Source organism: Lycium ferocissimum, chromosome 4 (assembly GCF_029784015.1).
Source record: "Lycium ferocissimum isolate CSIRO_LF1 chromosome 4, AGI_CSIRO_Lferr_CH_V1, whole genome shotgun sequence".
Taxonomy (NCBI): Eukaryota; Viridiplantae; Streptophyta; class Magnoliopsida; order Solanales; family Solanaceae; genus Lycium; species Lycium ferocissimum.
The window spans coordinates 50,358,735-50,378,411 of record NC_081345.1 but is presented as its reverse complement, the minus strand read 5'-3'; the positions used below and the strand labels follow the sequence as shown (position 1 = coordinate 50,378,411).

The 19,677-nt window shown below is 31.7% G+C and overlaps 1 protein-coding gene, 1 long non-coding RNA gene and 1 pseudogene across 2 annotated transcripts; all 3 read left to right on the top strand.

Moving 5' to 3' along the window:
* The first annotated feature begins 722 nt into the window (after window positions 1-722).
* LOC132053459 (cytochrome P450 CYP72A219-like) lies at window positions 723-7,374 on the top strand (annotated as a pseudogene).
* A 3,723-nt stretch (window positions 7,375-11,097) lies between these two features.
* LOC132053457 (cytochrome P450 CYP72A219-like) lies at window positions 11,098-19,677 on the top strand. The gene is made up of 5 exons (XM_059445503.1): window positions 11,098-11,488; window positions 16,408-16,625; window positions 17,298-17,542; window positions 18,196-18,598; window positions 19,002-19,677. Exons 1-5 carry the CDS (start codon window positions 11,215-11,217, stop codon window positions 19,428-19,430), a joined length of 1,569 nt encoding a protein of 522 aa, XP_059301486.1. The 5' UTR covers window positions 11,098-11,214; the 3' UTR covers window positions 19,431-19,677.
* On the top strand, window positions 14,643-15,745 carry LOC132053458 (uncharacterized). The gene is made up of 2 exons (XR_009414122.1): window positions 14,643-14,725; window positions 14,926-15,745. It is a non-coding gene; the product is annotated as an uncharacterized LOC132053458 (long non-coding RNA).

Here is a 19,677-nt window from a genome sequence, read left to right as displayed (position 1 = left end):
TATGCAATTGATCAGATGGTTGTGCGTTTAGGATTAATCTTAATTAATTGTAACCTACAAATTAGATAGATAAATATAATCAGACCTCTATGCATGTTATATAAACCAACTTTATAATCCTGAAAAAAGAAAAAAAAAACAACTAAATGAAAAAGACATGAACTCTAACATGTTCCAGAGGCAATGATGAATCGTGAATGTGCCAATGGAACTCTATATAAAAGGTGGTTCAAAGAGTTCTTTTCGTGTCAAATTCGTTTAATGTCATAGAAACTCAAGAATATGTAAACCATAAGCTAACCAATTCCTCTTCTAATTCAAACTCTTATAGCAAGAAAGAAAAACGAATTAGAATTTTTTAACCTATATATGGCAGTGACGGTCAACATATGTGTAGTTTAGTCGAAAAAGAATTTCATTATGGAATAATATCTAATTATAGGGTTTTAGTCAAATAAGGAAAGATTTGATAAATAAATTTTAGTTGATTTTAAAGTCCTAAATATTATGAAATGACTATTTTGTCTATTGTAGTGTCTTTTAATTTCAAACAACATTTCTAAGGCCCTTCGTGAAGATAGAATGAAGCATAATCCAATGGTAATGACCATAGGTTTGGTACTTATTTTAACATGGGCTGCATGGTGGATTTTGGAGTATATTTGGTTGAGGCAAAGAAGATGGAAAAATGGCTGAAAAACAAGGTTTCAAGGTAACAATTACAGGCTATGGCATGGAGATTTGAAAGATAACAAGATGAACACTGATGCATTCTCCAAACCTATCAGTCTCACTGACGATATCTTGCCTCGTGTGGTGCCATTTCATCACCATATCATACAGGAATATGGTAAATTTTTAAATTCCTTTATCCTGGGATTTATCAAATTTACTACTTTCTCCCTTCACTTTTACTTGTCCACTATACTAAAACTAGATATTCAGTTTTACTTATTCAGTTTGAAAAATTAAGAGATAATATCATTTTATACCTATTCTACCTTTATTATTTAGTAGTATTCCCTCTATTTGGGGAGTCTATGAGGTGGTTCTTTGACCATGTTTTCCTTACATTTTTTCTAAATTATTTGAATTATAAATTCTTATGACCTAGTACTACTTTTTATGTAGTTTCTAAAAATATAAATTTTATTTTTACAAATTTGAAAAACCTACGTCAAAATTTACGGTCAAAGTTTTAAGTAAATATTTCAGAAAGATTTACATAAATTAAAACAAAGGGAGTACTAATCATTTTCAATTCATTTCTCAATGACTGAGATGACTTCTAATAAGTAGGGGGTGATATAGCAAAAGTATTATTTCATTTATTAACTGTTAAGGGGTGTCTTAAATCGAAGCTTGTGGATAAGTAAAGATAAACAGAGGGAGTATGTCTCTATTTTTTAATGTTATTACACCCTTCGTTTCATTTAATATGACACTTTCCTTTTTAATATGTTGAAAAAAAATGACACTATTCTATAGCTAAACATTAGATTGTTGGGATTCGAAACAATTGGGTGTCAGCGAAAGTTAAACAATTGTAAATCTTGAGCGATATAAGTCAGAGCCAAAGAGAAATATTATACTATTAATAAATTTAATATAATTTGATCAATTTATTTCCATATGAAAAGCCCAATATAAAAGAACCGAAGAGAAATATACTATTAATAAATTTAAGATAGTTTGACCAATCGGCCTACATATGAGAAACTAACATAAAAGAAATATAAAAATCATAGAGAGAAAAAATCTCCCTCTAAATTAAATAAGACTCTTTTAGTGACTACTAGAAGCGGATCCAGAATACGTAGTTTAGGGTCTAAAGTTAAATATTTTATACAATAATAATTGAGTTAATAATCAATTATTTATAAATATTTAGTCGGATTTGGATAAAAGCTAGTGAATTCATGTGAATCCATAGCTTCTACATTAGATTCATCGCCACTGGTGACAACATTATGGATATTATTGTGGTGTTGTGTGAGAAAGAAAAATAGAAGTACAAAATTTCTCCTCCAAGAAAAGGATAGATGTGGAAGAGTTAAGAAAACGTTTTTGAAATAAAATACAATTATATATGGTAAAATCAAAATAGGGCAGCTAGGAAATTGAGGACAAATTCTAACAATGATTACATCCTAATTTTAGTAAGATGTTTTTAAAGTTATAAATGTAATGACATATCTATAGAAATGTCATGGACTTATGGCATGTTCAAAATTTTAAACTTAACCTTTTGTATGTAATAAACAAAATCTATTTTCTTAATCAACTTGATCAAACACTGTCCAAATGAACAGTGGATATCATTTTTTTTTTTTTTAAATCTCTCATTTCTTTTAATAGGAGATAGGGGAAGGAAAAAAAATAAGAGAGGGATTATAAGATGAGAATCAAATTCTCACCAACAAAATGAAAGTTTAAATACCAATCGACTAAGCTATTAACTAAAGTCCTCCGAATATCTCGGCTTTATCTTGGTGAATGAGAGTGACTTTTGCATTCCAAGAAGTAACAAGTGAAGGTAATCGTTTGTGTGTATAAGACAAAGCAAAGGATGTTTGTCAAATTACGAAAGCTAGCTAGTCCTCACATTCATAAAATTGGCAATTTCTCCCTATCATGCATGTCACAATCATTCTCCTCTCTCTCCCTCTTTTTTTTTTTCTTTCTTATCTTATACTTCCTTCGTCTCAAAAAAAATTATACTCTTTTGACTTGACACAAAATTTAAGAAATAAAGAAAAACTTTTGAAATATGTATTTCAAAACAAGCCTTAAATATTTGTGTGGCTGTAAATCATCCGTATAAAGTTAAATTATTTCTAAATATAGAAAGGGGACAATCTTTTTGGGACAGATTAAAAAAGAAAGGAGGATAATCTTTTTGGAATAGAGGGAGTAGCTTGTTTGGTCAAAGCTTATTTTTCTCCAAAAGTGTTTTTTTTCTTTCAATAAGTGTTTATTTAAAATTTAAAAAAAAAGTGAGATGTTTGCCCAAGTTTTTGGGAGAAAATAAGTGCTTGGAAGTAACGGAAGCTATTTTTTTAGAAGTAAAAAAAAAAAAAAAAAAACTTTTGTCCAAAAGCACTTTTGAGAAAAATACACTTAAAAATTCTTTTTTAAAACTTGATCAAACGCTAATTGCTGCTCAAAAGTATTTTTTTACATTAATTGGCCAAACATAAACTGTTTTTTGCCAAAAATAATTTTTTTGAAAACCACTTTTCGAAATAAATTAATTTTAAAACAGCCAAATAAGCTATTAATCTTTAATTTGGTTTGTTGATAAATAAACAGATACATATCTAGAAAAGGGCGTGCATATTGCAAAGTGGGCACTTATAAAATCGGAACTCAACAAAAAGAATGAGAGACACATGATCTCATTACCAGTCACAAGACAAAATAAAAAAGTATAGTGGTCCTGCATGATTGCAAAAAGCCAAAAACGGTTCTTACGGCTGCATGCATGCTTCTAGACCTCTCACTTTTCAACAAAAATAGTTTGTGTTTATCTCCAGTTGGGTTATTTCTCGTAGGGGTGTGCATTATTCTAATTAAACAGCATTATTCTAATTAAACAGACTTTTTATTTTTATTTCATGATATTATAGTTGTTTTGTCTTTACCTAAGAGTTCTAATTTAAATTGAATAAAATGACGCGTTAAGTTACTTAGAAATGACTCATAATGTGCCCTTATTAAGTTGGTGAGAAAATTCACTACAATTTAATCAAATTGCTTTATAAATGCGACTTCACAAGTTGTTGTATTATTGCAGTTAGAAACTAAAAATGTACCAAAAAATATCCTTAAAGTATGCGTTTAGGTCCAAATATACCCTTATTAGTCTCTGAGTAATTAGCATCCTCAGTATAATAATTTTTACAGCATCAGGTTATATTTACGTGTTGTAACTTGTAACATGTAATACATCTTTGTTTTAAGATTTCAAATCTCTCATCTTAAGAATGCTTATCTGTATATATTATTTGGATGACATGACAGTGTAAAAAAATATTTACTTTGATTGTATATAAAACTTAAACTCTTAACTTAATGATGTAAATTTTTTAAATACGACCGTGAACAGAACTTAAACTCTAAAACTAAAGGTAATGTTGGCGTAATTATGAGTCCTATCGAGGAGATAATTAAGTCATAATTTATTGATTGATCGTATCATTAATCATTTCTTTTTTGTTTTACAGGAAAAAAATCATTCATATGGCATGGTCCAACACCAAGGGTACATAATGGAGCCAGAATTGATAAGGAAATCTTGTTCAAATACAACACCTTCCGTAAACCAATGTCACAACCCTTGGTAAGTCTACTTGTTAGCGGGGTTGTGTTTTACGAAGGTGAAAAGTGGGCAAAGCATCGAAGAATTCTCAATCCTGCATTCAAATTGGACAACTGGAAGGTAACACTTCCAACTCCAAATAAATTACGCATACATTCTCTTTTCTTTAGGGATAAGGCATAGAAACATACCTAAATTATAATAAAATTTCTAACTACTTTACTTATTATTATTATAATTATTATTATTATATTATTTATCCCCTTCACTCATTATCTGACCAAAAAAAAAAAAAAAAAAAACTTAAAACACGACATGTGCAAACACACCTTATTCATTTTTGCATCTCAAACTACAATACATCTCGCACCATGACTCTTTGGGATAGTACATCAGATCTTCAACTATCCCCCCCCCTCCCCAAAGTAGCTTCAATGTTGCTGAATTTTCCTTAAACTCCCTCAAATGTACTTCTTGCACATTAAAAAAACAAGTTCTTTCTTTGAAGACCCTGTCTTTTAGTCTTCGATAAGCGCGTGTTTGCACTTGCTACGTTTAACTTATTTTCTTATCAAATAATTAACGAAGGGGGTAAATAATACGAAAAAAATAAGTTGGAAGGGGGGTTAAGTGTGTAAACAATAATTTCATCACAGTTTAGGTGTGTATCTATGATTTGTTTTGAAGTAACTAAATTGGACTATTATATATCACAACGTTAATAACCACATGATGTACAGCACATGCTACGTGCCATCTATGAGAGCTGCAGCAGTATTATAGAAAAACTAGAGAAAGTGGTAACAGAGAATGAGGAGGTGGAAGTTGATATGTGGCCTTGCCTGGGAAATTTATCTGCTGATGTAATATCTCGAACAACATTTGGAAGTTGCTATGAAGAAGGTAAAAGGATCTTTCAACTCCAGACTGAACAAGCCAGACTTACATTTAGCATTTTGCAGTCAAATTACATACCTGGATGGAGGTAAGTCTTTAATTTGTTGTAATTCTGCTACATACCTAGCATTTTATTTTAGGCAGAATACCTAAAAAACCTCTTAAATTTAGCGCGTTTTATTCAAATTCTTTTATATTATACATCTGGTCCTAATTACTCCATTTGTACTTTTTTTTTTTAATAATCATTACCCCCTCAAACAATAACTGGTCTAATTACCCTCTGTACTTGGCTTTCTATAGTCTAAGTCCAAGTGATTCAAATGACGTTTGGCGCGTGTGAGTATAAAATAACAGTCATGTCATATTAGTCTAATGTGCAAAAAAATCTAATATACCATTTTCTTTTATATTTAGTCATTCCAACGGCTATTTCCTATCTCTTTCCATATATCTTTTCTATGCCTCCATTAAAATACATATACCGATTTTCCTTCTTTTACCATTTTTCTTTTGAGGGGATAATGATTATAGAAAAGTCAAGTGTATGGGGTAATTAGAACCAGTTATTGTTTGAGAAGATAACGATTATAGAAAAGTCAAATACAGGGAAGTAATTCGGAACAAATATAGTTTAAGCGGAATGAATAAAACACGCCAAGTTTAGGGATTCGAGGTCTTTAGGTATTCTGCTTTAATTTTATGAAATTATAAAGGTAAACACATTTGTTTTTCATATGATTAGGTTTTTGCCAACTAAAACGAACAAGAGAATGAAACAAATTCACACTGAAGTTCGTGAGCTTATGAAGGGAATCCTCAACAAAAGAATAAAACTAGGAGAAGCTCGAAATGATGATGACTTGCTAGGCATACTCATGGAATCTAACTTGAGAGAAATTCAGAAATTTGAAAACAGCAAATTAAATCGGGTCGGGGCCGGGCGCCAGCTTGAGCCCGGGATCACCATTGAAGAGTTGATTGAAGAGTGCAATCTATTGTATTTTGCGGGCCAAGAGACAACTTCAAATTAACTTACTTGCTTTTACAATGGTTATGCTTGCTAAGCATAAGGATTGGCAAACTCGTGCTCGACAAGAGGTCCTTGGGAACAATATCCTCGATTTTGACACATTGAACCACCTAAAAATCGTAAGTTATGCCTTACTCCCTAATTTTTTCTAGTGTATTTTATAACGGTAAAATATCTAAAGACCTTCCTAAATTTGACGCGTTTTATTCAGATTTTTTTAAAACTATACTTGATTCTAATTAACTTCAGTACTTGGCTTTTTTATGTGATCGTTATCCCTCAAACAACAACTGCTCCTAATTAATAATCCCCTATACTTGACTTTTCTTTAATCGATATTGTTTGAGGGGGTAACAATTATAAAAAAAATCAAGTACAAGGGGCTAATTAGGACCAGACACAGTTTAAGAGGAATATGAAAAAACACACAATTAAAGTTTAAGATGATTTTTAAGTATTCTGCCAATATTATTTACTATAGAAGTAGGGGGAATGAAAGTTTATAAATAATTTCTTGCAGGTAACCATGATTCTATATGAGGTTTTAAGGCTATACCCTCCTGCAATGACGATGGTGCGAAAGATTGATGAAGTGACAAAGCTAGGAGATGTAACCTTACCGGCTAAGGTGGAACTTGTTCTAGCAATAATCTTAGTTCACCGTGATACTGAGATTTGGGGTGAAGATGCAAATGAATTTAAACCAGATAGGTTTTCAGAGGTGTAGCAAAAGCAACAAAAGGGCAATTAGCTTCATTCTTCCCCTTCAGTTCGGGTCCTCGAATCTGCTTAGGACAACATCTTGCATTGATGGAAGCAAAAATGGCGATAGCGATGATCCTACAATGCTTCTCCTTCAAGCTCTCACCATCTTATGCTCATGCTCCTTTTCCTATACGTACTCACCCTTCAACCCCAACTCGGGGTTAACTTGCTTTTACACAAAATATGATCGAGTTTCAGATACACCGGAAAATAGAAGGGCTTTAAAATAGAGGAATAAGTAATATCGTGTCGTTCATGAGAATCATTTCTAGTTTTTGTTCAGTGCATGCATGCAACTCACTGTGGTGTTTTGATCATGAATGTTACTTCAGCCAATTACCTTGGCTTTCATGATTTAGCTTTGAATGTATATTCAGGGACGAATCTGTGTACTAAATTTGGGGCCTGTGAATAAACCAGTTTTTTTATGTTTTATTGGTCCAAATTTTGAAAAATATTATGCACTGACAATATAAAAAAAACTTTAGGCATCAATATAATTCCGACTTTGAACAATTTATTCGCATTTTTTTTTTCAAATTACAAAACCATACTTATTGTATAGCTTACCTTCTCCTATACATGCAATGAAGGGGTTGTTGGATTTCAACACATACACACAGAGTCATCGCAGCGGAATATTAAATAGGAACATATCTTCAGCCATAGTTGTTCAAATGTCGTGAGAATCAACTTTCTTCTAGCACCGAATTGTAACCCTCCTAAAAATAGTAAAAACCCTAGAGCCTTCTAGTTTGAGAATGCTGGACTGATGGAGTCACAAGCATATTTATAGGTAGGCTAGGGACTCTTAGGCAAAAACTTTAACCCTAGGGACGACTTCTCCATAAAATATGGTCATTCTAGGGACTCCTAATAAAACGCTTCCTCCCATCAAGGAAACTTCCGGATATGCATAACCAAAAATATTACTCCCTCCGTCCCAAAAAAGATTATCTTAGTTTGACTTTGCACGAACTTTAAGAAATAAAGGAAGACTTTTGAAATGTGTAGTCTAAAACAAGCCTTAAATTTTTGTGTGGTTATAGATCATCTCATAAAGTTAAATTATTTCTAAATATAGGAATGTGTCAATCTTTTTAGGACAAACCAATAAGGAAAGAAAGACAATCTTTTCGGACAGAGGGAGTATATCTTATAAATATTATCAATCAGACATCTCTTTAACAACCATCCTCTATAAAGATATTGTTGGGCTTTAAAGACCCATTAAGTGGTTGGGCTTTAAAATGAAGTGCTGTGAATGAGAAATGAAGGGAAATGAAGTTTGTTTGAATTTCATTTGTTTAAAGGCACTTTGTCCCACATAGGTGAGGGAAAGCATTTGTTATGTGCTTATATAGAGAGACAGTTCTTCTAGCTCTTAAAGAGTTGAGAAGAGGATTTCCTCTCGCGCTGTCGTCGTCGTTTGGCTCGGCTTCGGGTTTGGATTTGGATTTAGATTTGGTCAAATGATTTGATATATAATATTTTTAGACCAAATCTATTTAATTTGGGATGGAGGGAGTATATCTTTTTCTCCGAGACATATAACCCTATTGGAATCTTTAAACCGTGCCCACTACTAGAGGCGGATCTAGGATTTAATCTCTAGAGGCTCAATCTTTTAAATTTTTTAGCATTGAACCATTATATTTCTAAAGTTATGATTCATATCTACTATTTATTGTAATTTTAGTAAATTTTTACACATAAATTTATACTCTGCATCTAAAGTTTGGAGTTCAATTGAACCCCAAGTTATAATGCTCCATCCGCCTCTGCCCACTACTCTCTCATATCCTTAGCATTATCCTTGGGCGGTCGAGGACATGGTACAGGACATAGGAGTAACAAAGGGCTTTGGGTCATCTAAAAATGAAGGAAAAGAAGTGAGGGTCGACTTCTAAAATATCTCACATATGTGCAGCATATTGAAACAGAAAGGTTGACAATTCTGGGGCAAAAATTTGGGTTGAAATACCGAAGACATATTGGATATGCGGACCACATAGCATGTCAGGGACCGGCATCGGCCTGGTTTACTATCTTTTAGGAGTAGTAAAATGATCATATCTTCTTGTAGGAATTAAAGTTCAAATGACGAACGGTTTGATGTATTGAAAACTAAACTCGAAGACCTTTAATTAATTTGATAGTTAGTCACCGGCCACAAAATACTTAATATTCTGGGAGGTATGCTTGTCTGAAGTTGGACCTTGTTCGAGGTCATTTGAGATACTAGCCCGTGTCGTAGCTTCCAACCCAACTTTGTGCTATAGCTCTTCTTAGGCACTCTAACACACCTTTTATGCTCATTATTATAAAAATGTGGTATGCTATCAGTCTGTAACCTCTCTTGACACTCCTAAGATGCCATAACGCGAGACTAATTGACTTAAAAAGACTTTTACGTCGAATTTTAGTCAAACCTCATAGTACAAACTTGCAGGACTTTACAAATGACATCTAATTAGCTTTAGATTTTGCACCCCATTTCTGTTAAAAAAAATTATTTTCTACACCATTTCTATTCCGGACTCATTTGTTTCCACACATAAATGAATGGCAGTCGTAAGATTAATTGAAGTAAATGACAACAACATTCCAATCTTATGATGGATGACACAAGCTCTAACAATCTCACTGGATCACTTATCCTGTATATGACGCGTGCCGCACTATTTGTCACAACTTTTTTACACTCATACTCACTCCGTCCCATAATAAGTGTCACATTAACCAAAAGCACGCATATTAAAAAATCAATAATGCATTGTAAAATGTACTAAATTACCCCTATATAATAAAAATATATTACTTTTTCCTCTTGCTTAGCAGTGGCGGAGCCAGGATTTTCGCCGAGGGGGTTCAAAATATAAAAAAGTAACATACGAAGAAGCCTAAACGGGTTCAACATCTACTATATATATATAAAAAATAATTTTAACCTTGTAAAAATAGTATTTTTTTTTCCGCCGAGGAGGTTCGGATGAACAACCTCAGCTCTATGTGGCTCCGCCACTGTTGCTTAGAGCATGCACAAGTAGTAAACTTTTGACATTGGCAATCCAACAAAATCATATGTGGCTTTTCCAATCATCATTTAGATGTTACTTTAACTTGTCAGTTTTTGTCTAAGGGTAGAGTTAGAAAAACTAGCCAATTTATGTCTTGGTTTCCCAAGATGACACTTATTATGGGACAAATTTTTTTGGCTAAGGTGACACTTATTATGGGACGGAGGGAGGACTAAACTAGTTTACGTAAGTATATCTTTTCCCCGAGACAGATGAGCCGTTTGAATTAGCTAATTGTAAATAGCTTATAAGCATAATGTGTTCATAAGTATATATCTTTTAAGTGTTAAAATTATTTATAAAATAAATATTTATGTAATTGGATAAAAGTGTTGAAGCTGATACTCTCAATTTATGTGATACAGTTGGAATTTCGAAAGTCAATCAAGTTTTTTCTTTGACCGAAATTTCTTTATATGCCTTTTAAATATTTTAAGTTGTTAATTATTGTGATTTACAATACTTTTTACGTAATTTTCAATATGTAAATTTTATTTCATAAACTTAAAGCTTCTATGTCCGAATTCACGGTCAAAATTTAGAAGCTTGAATCTCGAAATTTCAACTGTGCCACATAAATTGAGACACAGGGAATGATAAATGGTATTCGAGACATTTGGCAAAAAAATGCTGATAAGCTATTCTTTCGATAAAATGACTAAAATATTCTTAATTTTTTACAAAATATTGTATATAAATTTAAAAGTATCTTTACAAGGAGAAGGATGAACGACATATATGGAAAGGATAGGGTGTTAGTGGTTTGTTTTGAAAAAAGTATTTTGAGAAATAAAAAAATATTAAGGATAAATAGTAAATATCTTGGTCAAACTAAAAGTGTTTATAATTTAAAAAATAATAAGGTGGTTTTTTGGCTTATAAGCACTTAAGTATTTAACAAACATGTGACAAGACAGTTTGACCAGCGTTTAAGTGTTTACCAAACGCGTGAATAACACAAAAGATGCTTATAAGACAAAGCTTATAATTGTTTAGTCAAACACCCTCTCTCTAATATCCTTCGCATCATCTATAAATTGTGCCCACTACTCTCTCATGTCCTTAGCAACATCCTTTCTTAGGCAACTCTCTCTAGTACTTGTTAGAGTGACGATAGAATGAAGAATAATCCAATGGTAATGATCATAGGTTTGGTAATTATTTTAACATGGGTTGCATGGAGGATTTTGGAGTATGTTTGGTTGAGGCCAAAGAAGCTAGAAAAATGGCTGAGAAAACAAAGTTTCAAGGGCAACAATTACAGGCTATGGCATGGAGACTTGAAAGATATGAACAGGATGAACGCTGATGCATTCTCCAAACCTATCAGTCTCACTGACGATATCTTGCCTCGTGTGGTGCCATTTCATCACCACATCATTCAGAAATATGGTACAGTACTTTTTAATTCCTTTACTCTTGGATTTATCAAATTACTAGTCCCTCTATTCACTTTATTTGTCCACTATACTAAAAATAGATGTTCAGTTTTACTTATTTCATTTATTGCTTCTTAAGGGGTGTGTCAAGTCAAACATGGACAAGTAAAGATAAACGAGGGAGTATGTCTCTATTTTTGAACGTTACTACTCCCTTCGTTTCATTTAATATGACACTTTCCTTTTTAATATGTTGAAAAAAATGACACTATTCTATATCTAAACATTAGATTGTTGGGATTTGAAATAATAGGGTGTCAGCGAAAGTTAACAATTATAAATCTTGAGCGATATAAGTCAGAACCAAAGAGAAATATTATACTATTAATAAATTTAATATAATTTGGTCAATTGACCTACATTTGAGAAAACTAATATAAAAGAATCAAAGAGAAATATACTATTAATAAATTTAATATAGTTTGACCAATCAGCCTATATGAGAAACTAACATAAAAGAAATATAAAAATCATAGAGAGAAAAATCTCTCTCTAAATTAAATAAGACTCTTTTAGTGACTACTAGAAGCGAATCCAGAATATGAAGTTTATGGTCTCAAGTTAAATATTTTATATAATAATAATTGAGTTCATAATCAATTATTTATAAATATTTAGTCGGATTTGAATAAAAGCTAGTGAATTCATGTGAATCCATAGCTTCTACATTAGATCCGCCACTGGTGACAACATTATGGATGTTAGGGTGTTGTTGTGTGAGAAAGAAAAATAGAAGTGCAAAATCCTCATCCAAGAAAAGAATAGATGTGGAAGAGTTAAGAAAACGTTTTTGAAATAAAATACAACTAAATATGGTAAAATCAAAATAAGGCAGCTAGGAAATTGAGGACAAATCCTAACACTGATTACATCCTAATTTTAATGAGATGTTTTTAAAGTTCTAATGTTATGACATATCTATAGAAATGTCATGGCATGTTCAAAATTTTAAACTTAACCTTTTGTATGTGATAAACAAAATCTAGTTTCTTAATCAACTCGATCAAACACCTTCCAAATGAACAGTGGATATCATCTACTTTTTTATCTCTCATTTCTTCTAATTGAGGGTAGGAAAAGGGAAAAATAAGGGAGGAAATTACAAAGTGAGAATCAAAGATGAAAATTTAGATAACCAATCAACTGAGCTATTAATTAAGGTTCCCCAAATATCTCGTCTTTGCCTTGGTGGATGCGGGTGACCTTTTCATTCCAAGAAGTAACAAGTGAAGGTAATCCTTTTGTGTGTATAAGACAAAAGGAAAGGATGTTTGTTGAATTACGGAAGTTCGCTCGTCCTCACATTCATAAAATTGCAATATCTCCCTGCATGTTAGAATCACTCTCCTCTCTCTCTCTCTCTCTATTTTCCCTATCTTATAGCTTGTTTGACCAGGTTTATTTTTCTCTAAAAGTTTTTATTTTTTTTAATAAGTGCTTATTTTTAAAAAGTGATGAGATGTTTGGTTAAGTTTTTGAAGAAAATAAGTGTTTCTAGGAAGTACCAGAAGCTAAAAAAATAGCTTTTGCTTAAAAGCACTTTTGAAAAAAATACACTTAAAAATATTTTTTAAAAACTTGACCAGACACTAATTGTTGCTCAAATTTTTTTTTACATTAACTAACCAAACACAAACCGTTATTTTGAAAAAATATTTTAATTTAAAAAAAAAAAAATCTGATTTTATAAGATTAGCCAAACAGGCTATTAGTCTTTGGTTTGTTGAGAAATAAACAGATGCATATCTTCTAGAAAGGGGCGTGCATATGGTAAAGGGACACTAAAATCGGTAACTCAACAAAAAGAATAAGAAAAACATATGATCTCATTACTAGTTACAAGACAAAACAAAAAAGTATAGTGGTCCTTCATGGTTGCAAAAAGCCAAAAACGGTTATTACAACTGCATGCTTCTAGACATCTCACTATTTAAAAAAAAATTGTTTGTGTTTATCGTCCATTCGGGTTATTTCTTTTAGGGGTTTGCATTAGTCCGATTAAACCGAAAAATAAAATTGAACCGATTTTGTTTTGCTATTTTTGGGAAACAACATAAAATACCCATAAAAAGCAAAGTATTTATCCATCCATGCCCCCATAGAATTTAATTACAAAATTACCCACACGGCTGAAAATAATAACCCGTGCACCCCCTTGTAAAATTGATTTAAAATTAATTTTTTCTATCTTTTATTAAAATAAAAATAAAATACAAAGACCAAAATATTAGCTAACCCTTTTTAGATAAACAAGAATATAAAAAAAAAAAAAAATTAGACTACAACAAGAAATATTTTTTAAAAATCCTAAAGTCACTACTTATTTATTAAAATATAAATTAAGAGAAAATATATTCTTATAATTTTTTATTTTGCAAATAAAAATAATACTTTTATCTAAAATAGGAATATACTTTTTTATAATTTGTTTTACAAAAATCAACTTGCTAAAATTGATTTAAAATTAAATATTAAAATTATCCTTAAACTCTTTTGTTGAATTTCGGCGCCGAAATTTGGTGCACTTCAAGTGCTTTCGTACCAAACTTTTTTTTTGTCTTTTGCTTTTTTATCTTTTATTCATTAGAACCACTAAGCATTTGCTTAGTGTGATATATTTTATTTTATTAAATAAATAAAGTGCAGAGCACCCAGAAGTTTCGACAATGAAAAGAGAAAGCTAAGTCAACAAAATGCAAAGAAAAAGGCAACAAAATACATCTGCAAACTCAAAACCCATCTGAATCAATAAGATACAAAGGCAAAAATATTAGCTAATTATTTTTAGACTAATAAAAATATAAAACTTAAATAATTAGACTTTAATAAAAAGATTAAAAAAAATACTAAAAGTATTTTTCGGAGCAATGAATCAGTCCTACGATACCCTGGTAGAGGGCCGAGGAATGTTTTTTTTCGAAGAAATGAACCAGTCCTCTATGATACCCTGGCAATATATGAATATACCGTGTGGGTATTATAGAGGACCTAGGAGTGTTTTTTTTTTTAAGAAATGAATCAGTCCTCTATGATACCCTGGCAGTAGATGAATATACCGTGTGAGTATCATTTTTTTTTTTTTTTTTTTTTATACGAATATACCGTGCGGGTATCATAGATGAATGAGGAGTGTTTTTCGAAGAAATGAACCAGTCCTCTATGATACCCTTGCAGTATATGAATATACCGTGTGGATATCATAGAGGACTGAAGAGTTTTTTTTTTTTTTTTTTTTTGAAGATGAATATGATACCGCGAATATACCGGGGTATCATAGAGGATTTTTTTTTTTTTTTTTTTTTTTTTTTTTTTTGGAAGAAATGAACCAGATGTTGGAATGAATATACCGCGTGGGCATCTACGATACCTTGTTAGTATATGATATACGAGGTTGGTATCATAGAGAACTCAATGTGTTCTTGAAGGAATGGATTGTCAGTCCTGTATGATACCATGTCAGTATATGATATACCATGTGGGTATCATTGAAGACTGAGTAGTATTTTTTGAAGGAATGATCCAACGATCTATGATACCTTATCTGTATATAATATATACCATGTGGGTATCATAGAGGACTGAGTGTTTTTCTTGAAGGAATGAACTGACAGTCCCCTATCTTACTATGTTAGTATATGGTGTATACCACGTGTGTATCATAGTATACTGCAATAGTATACTTCAACTGCTACTGATTTGGTATACTATATGCTAAAATATGTTGTTTTTTGAGATATAGAAAAAAATAAAAAAAAATAATATATCAGTTATCCTTCTTATTGATATAAAAAAATAAAAAATAAAAAAATAAAAATAAAGGAGCCAAAAGGTAGAATTAGATTATGAAAAAAAGAGAGCAGGAACTAAAGAAAAAAATAATTTGAAAAAATGAAATTAAAAAAGAGAAAAAATAAATAATACTCACCAGAAATTAAAAAAAGAATAATAAATAAAACTAACAAAAAAGGTGAATGAAAATTAGATTATGGAGATAAAAAATAAAAATAAAAGAAATAGATGAAATTAAACAGAAACAAGAAATTAAAAAAATAGAGAAAAAAATAAAAATAAAGGAGCTAGAATTAAATATGAAATCAAATTATGGTGAAAAAGAAAATAAAAATAGTATGATTTGGGAAAGAAATAAATGAACAAAAAAGGGGAAAAAGAAAAAAATCAAAAAAAAAAGAAGAAGAAAAGAAGATAAGAAGTAGAGAAATAAAAAAGAAAAAAAGAAAAAAGAGACAATTACCTACAAAAGCTTCAATGGGTAGGAAGGGTAAATAGTTTTGGGAGTATGAAAGTAAGAGGGGCATGGAAAGGTAATTATTTTGTGTATAGGGGGCATTGGTGTTCTTTCCCCTTTGGTTTTCGGATTAAGGATTTAAACATTTTGATTTTCAATTTTAAAAAATAAAAAATCAAAAAATCAAATTATTATATAGATATAATTATTTTTATAAAACACACATTTGATTCGTGGTTTATGGCTAGTAAAGAAATCAACTAGCATTAAATAATATCTATATATAGTTTGCTTTAATAATAATATTAGGCAGAAACTTATTTCTGTTGATTTATTGTATTATGCTTTTATTGGAGACTATGAATGTTATACCATCGATTAATTTAACTAGTTGTAGCAGATTACTCTTTTACTTCTCAAGTTATCATATCAAAATTGCTATGAAGATTTACCTATTATTTTAAGTGAAGTTATTGTGTGAGTTCGGAATATGCACCGTCGGAATAAATAAATTTTAGAGCATCAGATCATATTTATTTGTTGTACCATGTAACACATCTTATTTTTAATAATTTTTTTTTATTTTTTATATTGACAATGTCCAAAATTTAAACTCACAATTATAGGGAAAAAATCATTCATATGGCATGGGCCAACTCCAAGGGTACACATAATGGAGCCAGAATTGATAAGGGAAATCTTGTTCAAATACAACACCTTCCGTAAACCCATGTCACAACCCTTGGTAAGTCTACTTGTTAGCGGGGTTGTGTTTTACGAAGGTGAAAAGTGGGCAAAGCATCGAAGAATTCTCAATCCTGCATTCAAATTGGACAACTTGAAGGTAACGCTTCCAACTCCAAATGAATTACACATTTTCTTTATTGTGATATTGTCAACTACACAATTATAGTGAAATTATCAACTATACACCTAAACTGTGTGCAGATGTATTCTATAACCCCTTTGAACTTATGTTTTTCGTATTATTTACCCCTTTACTAATTATTTGGTAAAAAGAAAAAGCTAAAACACAACAAATGCAAGTACATCTTATTCATTTTTCATCTCAAACTAAAATACACTTCGCACCATGAATCTTTGGGATAATACATCAAATCTTCAACTATTTGACCCCCCCTCCAAGTAGCTTCAATGTTGCTAAATTTGCCTTAACCTCTGCCTCAAATATACTTCTTTCACATTTCCAAAACAAATTCTTTCTTTGAATAACCCTCTTTTTCAGTCTTGAATGTGTGTGTTTGTACATACGACATTTAACTTATTTTTTTATTAAATAATTAGTGAAGGGGATAAAAAATACGAAAAAAATAAGTTGAGGAGGGTCATAATTTATAGGAACCCCTGATAGTTTAAGTATGTAATCGACAATGTCATAATATAGTTTGGGTGTATTTCAATGCCTTATCCCTTTTCTTTATATATATTGTTGTAAAGTAACGTAACTAAATTGGACTATTACATATCACATGTTAATTAATAACCATGCACACAGCACATGCTACCAGCCATCTATGAGAGCTGTAGCAGTATTATAGAAAAACTAGAGAAAGTGGTAACAGAGAATGAGGAGGTGGAAGTTGATATGTGGCCTTACCTCGGAAATTTATCTGCTGATGTAATATCTCGAACAACATTTGGAAGTTGCTATGAAGAAGGTAAAAGGATCTTCCAACTCCAAACTGAACAATCCAGACTTACATTTAGCGTTTTGCAGTCAAATTACATATCTGGATGGAGGTAAGTCTTTAATTTGTTGTAATTCTGCTACATACCTAGCATTTTATTTTAGGCAGAATACCTAAAAAATCTTAAATTTAGTGCGTTTTATTCAAATCCTTTTAAATTATACATCTTGTCCTAATTACTCCATTTGTACTTGTTTTTTTGTAATCATTATCCCCTCAAACAATAACTGATCTAATTACCCTCTGTACTTGGCTTTCTATAATCTAAGTCCAAGTGATTCAAATGACGTTTGACGCGTAAGAGTATAAAATAACAGCCATGTCATATTAGTCTAATGTGCAAAAAAATCTAATATACCATTTTCTTTTATATTTAGTCATTCCAACGGCTATTTCCTATCTCTTTCCATATATCTTTTCTATGCCTTCATTAAAATACATATACCGATTTTCCTTCTTTTACCATTTTTCTTTTGAGGGGATAACAATTATAGAAAAGTCAAGTGTATGGGGTAATTAGAACCAGTTATTGTTTGAGAAGATAACGATTATAGAAAAGTCAAATACAGGGAAGTGATTCGGAACAAATATAGTTTAAGCGGAATGAATAAAACACGCCAAGTTTAGGGATTCGAGGTCTTTAGGTATTCTGCTTTAATTTTATGAAATTATAAATGTAAACACATTTGTTTTTCATATGATTAGGTTTTTGCCAACTAAAACGAACAAGAGAATGAAACAAATTCACACTGAAGTTCGTGAGCTTATGAAGGGAATCCTCAACAAAAGAATAAAACTAGGAGAAGCTCGAAATGATGATGACTTGCTAGGCATACTCATGGAATCTAACTTGAGAGAAATTCAGAAATTTGAAAACAGCAAATTAAATCGGGCAGGGGCCGGGCGCCAGCCCGAGCCCGGGATCACCATTGAAGAGTTGATTGAAGAGTGCAAGCTATTGTATTTTGCGGGCCAAGAGACAACTTCAAACTTACTTGCTTTTACAATGGTTATGCTTGCTAAGCATAAGGATTGGCAAACTCGTGCTCGACAAGAGGTCCTTGGAAACAATATCCTGGATTTTGACACATTGAACCACCTAAAAATTGTAAGTTATGCCTTACTCCCTTTGTTCTAGTGTATTTTATAACGGTAGAATATCTAAAGACCTTCCTAAATTTAACGCGTTTTATTCAGATTTAAAAAAATATATATATATACTTGATTCTAATTAACGTCTGTACTTGGCTTTTTTATATGATCGTTATCCCTCAAACAACAATTGCTCCTAACTAATAATTCCCTATACTTGACTTCTGTACAATCGATATTGTTTGAGGGGGTAACAATTACTATAAAATAGTCAAATACAAAATGGTAATTAGGATCAGACATTGTTTAAGAGGCATTTGAATAAAACGCGCAAAGTTTAAGATGACTTTTAGGTATTCTGCCAATATTATTTAATATAGAAGTAGGGGGAATGAAAGTTTATAAATGATTTCTTGCAGGTAACCATGATTCTATATGAGGTTTTAAGGCTATACCCTCCTGCAATGACGATGGGAAGAAAGATAGATGAGGTGACAAAGCTAGGAGATGCAACCTTACCAGCTGGGGTGGAACTTGTTCTACCAATAATCTTAGTTCACCATGATACTGAGATTTGGGGTGAAGATGCAAATGAATTTAAACCAGATAGGTTTTCAGAAGGTGTAGCAAAAGCAACAAAAGGGCAATTAGCTTCATTCTTCCCCTTCAGTTCGGGTCCTCGAATCTGCTTAGGACAACATCTAGCATTGATGGAAGCAAAAATGGCGATAGCGATGTTTCTACAACACTTCTCCTTCGAGCTCTCACCATCTTATGCTCATGCTCCTTTTCCTATACTCACCCTTCAACCCCAACTCGGTGTTAACTTGCTTTTGCACAAAATATGATCGAGTTTCAGATACACCGGAAAATAGAGGGGCTTTAAAATAGAGGAATAAGTAATATCGTGTCGTTCATGAGAATCATTTCTAGTTTTTGTTAGGTGCATGCATGCAACTCACTGTGGCGTTATGATCATGAATGTTACTTCAGCCAATTACCTTGGCTTTCATGCTTTAGCTTTGAATGTATAATCACGGCGAATTTGTGTACTAAATTTGGGGCATGTGAATCCACGGAGGAAACTAGTTTTTT